This window comes from Lolium rigidum, chromosome 6 (genome assembly GCF_022539505.1).
Source record: "Lolium rigidum isolate FL_2022 chromosome 6, APGP_CSIRO_Lrig_0.1, whole genome shotgun sequence".
Taxonomy (NCBI): domain Eukaryota; kingdom Viridiplantae; phylum Streptophyta; class Magnoliopsida; order Poales; family Poaceae; genus Lolium; species Lolium rigidum.
Genome location: NC_061513.1, coordinates 350,161,194 through 350,169,817, shown reverse-complemented (window position 1 = coordinate 350,169,817; position 8,624 = coordinate 350,161,194). Strand labels below are relative to the sequence as shown.

General features: G+C 40.0%; 1 protein-coding gene across 1 annotated transcript in view; it reads right to left on the bottom strand.

Moving 5' to 3' along the window:
• Positions 1–251: 251 nt before the first annotated feature.
• The window catches only part of LOC124664947 (uncharacterized protein K02A2.6-like), a gene marked incomplete at its 3' end in the record, with an annotated part of 34,839 nt that continues 26,466 nt past the window's right edge, over positions 252–8,624 (bottom strand). Inside the window, exon 4 of the mRNA XM_047202358.1 lies at positions 252–622. Within this exon, the coding sequence (XP_047058314.1) occupies positions 252–622 (371 nt within the window). The remainder of the gene's footprint in view (positions 623–8,624) is intronic.

Below are 8,624 nucleotides of genomic sequence, written 5' to 3'. Positions count from 1 at the left end.
TGTGACATCTTAGAGAATCTATCCACTACCACAAATATAGAATCATGGCCTCTCTTAGTACGCGGCAAACCCAACACAAAATCCATACTAATGTCTTCCCAAGGTGTAGTAGGTGCCGGTAAAGGAGTATACAAACCGTGAGACTTCAGCTTGGACTTGGACTTGTTGCAAGTAATGCACCTCTTCACATATCTGTCCACATCCCGCCTCATCTTTGGCCAATAAAAATGGTCAGCTAGCATGAGTAGCGTCTTCTCACGCCCAAAGTAACCCATCAAACCTCCAACATGAGATTCCTGCAATAAGAGCAAACGCACAGACGATTCTGGAACACATAATTTGTTAGCTCTAAACAAGAACACATCATGTATGTGATATTTTTCCCATGCTTTACCAATAGAACACAAGCGATATGGTTCAGCAAAATCATGATCAGTAGCATACAAATCACATAGTATTTCTAATCCAGGAATTTTAACATCAAGTTGAGTTAATAGCATATTTTTTCTAGATAGAGCATCGGCAACAATATTATCTTTTCCCTTCTTATGCTTAATAATGTATGGAAAAGACTCAATGAACTCAACCCACTTAGCAAGACGCATATGCAAAGTAGATTGAGCTTTCAAATATTTTAAAGCTTCATGGTCAGAATGTATGATAAATTCTTTTGGCCACAACTAATGTTGCCAAACCTCAAGAACTCTAATTAAAGCATACAATTCTTTATCATATATAGGATAGTTTAACTTAGCACCAGAAAGTTTCTCAGAAAAATATGCAATTGGGCGACCCTCTTGCATCAACACACCACCAATTCCAATACCATGATACGTCTCCGACGTATCGATAATTTCTTATGTTCCATGCCACATTATTGATGTTATCTACATGTTTTATGCACACTTTATGTCATATTTGTGCATTTTCTGGAACTAACCTATTAACAAGATGCCGAAGTGCCGCTTGTCGTTTTCTCGCTGTTTTTGGTTTCGAAATCCTAGTAACGAAATATTCTCGGAATTGGACGAAATCAACGCCCAGGGTCCTATTTTGCCACGAAACTTCCAGAAGACCGAAGAGGAGACGAAGTGGGGCCACGAGGGGGCCACACCCTAGGTCGGCGCGGCCCAGGCCCTGGCCGCGCCGACCTAGGGTGTGGGGCCCTCGTGCCCCTTCCTGACCTGCCCTTCCGCCTACTTAAAGCCTCCGTCGCGAAACCCCCAGTACCGAGAGCCACGATACGGAAAACCTTACTGAGACGCCGCCGCCGCTGATCCCATCTCGGGGGATCCAGAGATCGCCTCCGGCACCCGCCGGGAGAGGGGATTCATCTCCCGGAGGACTCTACGCCGCCATGGTCGCCTCCGGAGTGATGTGTGAGTAGTCTACCCCTGGACTATGGGTCCATAGCAGTAGCTAGATGGTTGTCTTCTCCCCATTGTGCTATCATTGTCGGATCTTGTGAGATGCCTAACATGATCAAGATCATCTATCTGTAATTCTATATGTTGCGTTTGTTGGGATCCGATGAATAGAGAATACTTGTTATGTTGATTATCAAAGTTATATCTATGTGTTGTTTATGATCTTGCATGCTCTCCGTTACTAGTAGATGCTCTGGCCAAGTAGATGCTTGTAACTCCAAGAGGGAGTATTTATGCTCGATAGTGGGTTCATGCTCGCATTGACACTCGGGACAAGTGACGAAAGTTCTAAGGTTGTGTTGTGCTCGTTGCCACTAGGGATAAAACATTGATGCTATGTCTAAGGATGTAGTTGTTGATTACATTACACACCATACTTAATGCAATTGTCCGTTGCTTTGCAACTTAATACCGGAGGGGGTTCGGATGATAACCTCGAAGGTGGACTTTTTAGGCATAGATGCGGTTGGATGGCGGTCTATGTACTTTGTCGTAATGCCCAATTAAATCTCACTATACTCATCATGATATGTATGTGCATGGTCATGCCCTCTTTATTTGTCAATTGCCCAACCGTAATTTGTTCACCCAACATGCCGTTTATCTTATGGGAGAGACACCTCTAGTGAACTCGTGGACCCCGGTCCAATTCTCTTTACTCGAAATACAATCTATCGCAATATTTGTTCTACTCGTTTTCTGCAAACAATCATCTTCCACACAATACGGTTAATCCTTTGTTACGAGCAAGCCGGTGAGATTGACAACCTCACTCGTTTCGTTGGGGCAAAGTACTTTGTTTGTGTTGTGCAGGTTCCACGTTGGCGCCGGAATCTCCGGTGTTGCGCCGCACTACATCCCGCCGCCATCAACCTTCAACGTGCTTCTTGGCTCCTACTGGTTCGATAACCTTGGTTTCATACTGAGGGAAACTTGCCGCTGTACGCATCACACCTTCCTCTTGGGGTTCCCAACGGACGCGTGTTGAACGCGTATCAAGCGACTTTTTCTGGCGCCGTTGCCGGGGAGATCAAGATACGCCGCAAGGGGAGTCTCCACTTCTCAATCTCTTTACTTTGTTTTTGTCTTGCTTAGTTTTATTTACTACTTTGTTTGCTGCACTAAATCAAAATACAAAAAAATTAGTTGCTAGTTTTACTTTATTTGCTATCTTGTTTGCTATATCAAAAACACAAAAAAAATTATTTACTTGCATTTACTTTATCTAGTTTGCTTTATTTACTGTTGCTAAAATGGCCAACCCTGAAAATACTAAGTTGTGTGACTTCACAACCACAAATAATAATGATTTCTTATGCACACCTATTGCTCCACCTCGCTACTACAACAGAATTCTTTGAAATTAAACCTGCTTTACTCGAATCTTGTTATGCGAGAGCAATTTTCTGGTGTTAGTTCTGATGATGCTGCTGCCCATCTTAATAATTTTGTTGAATTATGTGAAATGCAAAAGTATAAGGATGTAGATGGTGATATTATTAAATTAAAATTGTTCCCTTTCTCATTAAGAGGAAGAGCTAAAGATTGGTTGCTATCTCTCGCCTAAGAATAGTATTGATTCATGGACTAAATGCAAGGATGCTTTTATTGGTAGATATTATCCCCCTGCTAAAATTGTATCTTTGAGGAGTAGCATAATGAATTTTAAACAATTAGATACTTAACATGTTGCTCAAGCTTGGGAAAGAATGAAATCTTTGGTTAAAAATTGCCCAACACATGGACTGACTACTTGGATGATCATCCAAACCTTCTATGCAGGACTAAATTTTTCTTCACGGAATTTATTGGATTCAGCTGCTGGAGGTACCTTTATGTCCATCACTCTTGGTGAAGCAACAAAGCTTCTTGATAATATGATGATCAATTACTCTGAATGGCACATGGAAAGAGCTCCACAAGGTAAGAAGGTAAATTCTGTCGAGGAAACCTCTTCCTTGAGTGATAAGATTGATGCTATTATGTCTATGCTTGTGAATGATAGGACTAATATTGATCCTAATAATGTTCCATTAGCTTCATTGGTTGCACAAGAAGAACATGTTGATATAAACTTCATTAAAAATAATAATTTCAACAACAATGCTTACCGGAACAATTCTAGTAACAACTATAGGCCATATCCTTATAATAATGGCAACGGCTATGGTAATTCTTATGGGAATTCTTACAACAATAATAGGAGTTCACCCCCTGGACTTGAAGCCATGTTTAAAGAATTTATTAGTACACAAACTGCTTTTAACAAATCTGTTGAAGAAAAGCTTGGGAAAATTGATATACTTGCTTCTAAAGTCGATAGTCTTCGTCATTGATGTTGATCTTTTGAAATCGAAAGTTATGCCTAATGAAAATCATCATAATAAAATTGTTACTACAGCAAATGACATCCAAGTTAGAATTAATGAGAATATAAGATTAATGGCTGAATTGCGTGCTAGGTGGGATAGAGAAGAAAATGAAAAACTAGCTAAAGAGAAGAATGTAGCTAAAGTTTGGACAATTACCACCACTAGTAATGCTAATGCTACACATGTTGCTGCACCTCCTACTAATACTAATAAAAAAATTGGTGTTAGCAATGTTTCCACTTCTAATGCAAAGCGCGAGAAACTGCCTGAAACTGCTAAAACTGCTGAAACCGCTCGTGATAAAACTGCTGAAATTTTTTCCAACATTGGGGATGATGATCCCATTGCTTTAGATTATAATGGTTTGAATTTTGATGATTGCCACATCTCTGAAGTTATAAAGTTCTTGCAAAAACTTGCTAAAAGTCCTAATGCTAGTGCTATAAATTTGGCTTTCACGCAACATATTACAAATGCTCTCATAAAAGCTAGAGAAGAGAAACTAGAGCGCGAAGCTTCTATTCCTAGAAAGATAGAGGATGGTTGGGAGCCCATCATTAAGATGAAGGTTAAAGATTTTGATTGTAATGCTTTATGTGATCTTGGTGCAAGTATTTCTGTTATGCCTAAGAAAATTTATAATATGCTTGACTTGCCACCACTAAAAAATTGTTATTTGGATGTTAATCTTGCTGATCATTCTACAAAGAAACCTTTGGGGAGAGTTGATAATGTTCGCATTACCGTTAACAATAACCTTGTCCCCGTTGATTTTGTTGTCTTGGATATTGAATGCAATGCATCTTGTCCTATCATATTGGGAAGACCTTTTCTTCGAACTGTTGGTGCTACTATTGATATGAAGGAAGGTAATATAAAATATCAATTTCCTCTCAAGAAAGGTATGGAACACTTCCCTAGAAAGAGAATGAAGTTACCTTTTGATTCTATTATGAGAACAAATTATGATGTTGACGCTTCATCTCTTGATAATACTTGATACACACTTTCTGCGCCTAGCTGAAAGGCGTTAAAAAAAAGCGCTTGTGGGAGACAACCCATGTTTTTACCTACAGTACTTTGTTTTTATTTTGTGTCTTGGAAGTTGTTTACTACTGTAGCAACCTCTCCTTATCTTAGTTTAGTGTTTTATTGTGCCAAGTAAAGTCTTTGATAGAAAAGTAAGTACTAGATTTGGATTACTGCGCAGAAACAGATTTCTTTGCTGTCACGAATCTGGGTCTACCTCCCTGTAGGTAGCTCAGAAAATTAAGCCAATTTACGTGCATGATCCTCAGATATGTACGCAACTTTCATTCAATTTGAACATTTTCATTTGAGCAAGTCTGGGGCCTCGATAAAATTCGTCAATACGAACTGTTCTGTTTTGACAGATTCTGCCTTTTATTTCGCATTGCCTCTTTTGCTATGTTGGATGAATTTCTTTGATCCACTAATGTCCAGTAGCTTTATGCAATGTCGAGAAGTGTTAAGAATGATTGTGTCACCTCTGAATATGTTAATTTTTATTGTCGCTAACCCTCTAATGAGTTGTTCTAAGTTTGGTGTGGAGGAAGTTTTCAAGGATCAAGAGAGGAGTATGATGCAACATGATCAAGGAGAGTGAAAGCTCTAAGCTTGGGGATGCCCCGGTGGTTCACCCCTGCATATATCAAGAAGACTCAAGCATCTAAGCTTCGGGATGCCCAAGGCATCCCCTTCTTCATCGACAACATTATCAGGTTCCTCCCCTGAAACTATATTTTTATTCCATCACATCTTATGTGCTTTGCTTGGAGCGTCGGTTTGTTTTTGTTTTTTGTTTTGTTTGAATAAAATGGATCCTAGCATTCACTTTATGGGAGAGAGACACGCTCCGCTGTAGCATATGGACAAGTATGTCCTTAGTTTCTACTCATAGTATTCATGGCGAAGTTTCTTCTTCGTTAAATTGTTATATGGTTGGAATTGGAAAATGATACATGTAGTAATTGCTATAAATGTCTTGGGTAATGTGATACTTGGCAATTATTGTGCTCATGTTTAAGCTCTTGTATCATATGCTTTGCACCCATTAATGAAGAAATACATAGAGCATGCTAAAATTTAGTTTGCATATTTGGTTTCTCTAAGGTCTAGATAATTTCTAGTATTGAGTTTGAACAACAAGGAAGACGGTGTAGAGTCTTATAATGTTTACAATATGTCTTTTATGTGAGTTTTGCTGCACCGGTTCATCCTTGTGTTTGTTTCAAATAAGCCTTGCTAGCCTAAACCTTGTATCGAGAGGGAATACTTCTCATGCATCCAAAATCCTTGAGCCAACCACTATGCCATTTGTGTCCACCATACCTACCTACTACATGGTATTTTCCGCCATTCCAAAGTAAATTGCTTGAGTGCTACCTTTAAAATTCCATCATTCACCTTTACAATATATAGCTCATGGGACAAATAGCTTAAAAACTATTGTGGTATTGAATATGTACTTATGCACTTTATCTCTTATTAAGTTGCTTGTTGTGCGATAACCATGTTTTCTGGGGACGCCATCAACTATTATTTGTTGAATATCATGTGAGTTGCTATGCATGTCCGTCTTTTCTGAAGTAAGAGAGATCTACCACCTTTATGGTTGGAGCATGCATATTGTTAGAGAAGAACATTGGGCCGCTAACTAAAGCCATGATTCATGGTGGAAGTTTCAGTTTTGGACATATATCCTCAATCTCATATGAGAATAATAATTGTTGCCACATGCTTATGCATTAAAGAGGAGTCCATTATCTCGTTGTCCATGTTGTCCCGGTATGGATGTCTAAGTTGAGAATAATCAAAAGCGAGAAATCCAAAATGCGAGCTTTCTCCTTAGACCTTTGTACGAGGCAAGCATGGAGGTACCCCATTGTGACACTTGGTTAAAACATGTGCATTGCAAAGATCCGGTAGTCCAAGCTAATTAGGACAAGGTGCGGGCACTATTAGTACACTATGCATGAGACTTGCAACTTGTAAGATATAATTTACATAACTCATATGCTTTATTACTACCGTTGACAAAATTGTTTCATGTTTTCAAAATCAAAGCTCTAGCACAAATATAGCAATCGATGCTTTTCCTCTATGAAGGACCATTCTTTTACTTTTAATGTTGAGTCGAGTTCACCTATTTCTCTCCACCTCAAGAAGCAAACACTTGTGTGAACTGTGCATTGATTCCTACATATTTGCATATTGCACTTGTTATATTACTCTATGTTGACAATATCCATGAGATATACATGTTATAAGTTGAAAGCAACCGCTGAAACTTAATCTTCCATTGTGTTGCTTCAATGTCTTTACTTTGAATTATTGCTTTATGAGTTAACTTTTATGCAAGACTTATTGATGCTTGTCTTGAAGTGCTATTCATGAAAAGTCTTTGCTATATGATTCACTTGTTTACTCATGTCATATACATTGTTTTTATCGCTGCATTCACTACATATGCTTTACAAATAGTATGATCAAGATTATGATGGCATGTCACTCCAGAAATTATCTGTGTTATCGTTTTACCTGCTCGGGACGAGCAGAACTAAGCTTGAGGATGCTAATACGTCTGCGACGTATCGATAATTTCTTATGTTCCATGCCACATTATTGATGTTATCTACATGTTTTATGCACACTTTATGTCATATTTGTGCATTTTCTGGAACTAACCTATTAACAAGATGCCGAAGTACCGATTCTGTCGTTTTCTGCTGTTTTTGGTTTCGAAATCCTAGTAACGAAATATTCTCGGAATTGGACGAAATCAACGCCCAGGGTCCTATTTTGCCACGAAGCTTCCAGAAGACCGAAGAGGAGATGAAGTGGGGCCACGAGGGGGCCACACCATAGGGCGGCGCGGCCCAGGCCCTGGCCGCGCCGACCTAGGGTGTGGGGCCCTCGTGCCCCTTCCTGACCTGCCCTTCCGCCTACTTAAAGCCTCCGTCGCGAAACCCCAGTACCGAGAGCCACGATACGGAAAACCTTACTGAGACGCCGCCGCCGCCGATCCCATCTCGGGGGATCCAGGAGATCGCCTCCGGCACCCTGCCGGAGAGGGGATTCATCTCCCGGAGGACTCTACGCCGCCATGGTCGCCTCCGGAGTGATGTGTGAGTAGTCTACCCCTGGACTATGGGTCCATAGCAGTAGCTAGATGGTTGTCTTCTCCCCATTGTGCTATCATTGTCGGATCTTATGAGCTGCCTAACATGATCAAGATCATCTATCTGTAATTCTATATGTTGCGTTTGTTGGGATCCGATGAATAGAGAATACTTGTTATGTTGATTATCAAAGTTATATCTATGTGTTGTTTATGATCTTGCATGCTCTCCGTTACTAGTAGATGCTCCGGCCAAGTAGATGCTTGTAACTCCAAGAGGGAGTATTTATGCTCGATAGTGGGTTCATGCCCGCATTGACACTCGGGACGAGTGACGTAAAGTTCTAAGGTTGTGTTGTGTTGTTGCCACTAGGGATAAAACATTGATGCTATGTCTAAGGATGTAGTTGTTGATTACATTACGCACCATACTTAATGCAATTGTCCGTTGCTTTGCAACTTAATACCGGAGGGGTTCGGATGATAACCTCGAAGGTGGACTTTTTAGGCATAGATGCGGTTGGATGGCGGTCTATGTACTTTGTCGTAATGCCCAATTAAATCTCACTATACTCATCATGATATGTATGTGCATGGTCATGCCCTCTTTATTTGTCAATTGCCCAACTGTAATTTGTTCACCCAACATGCTCGTTTATCTTATGGGAGAGACACCTCTAGTGA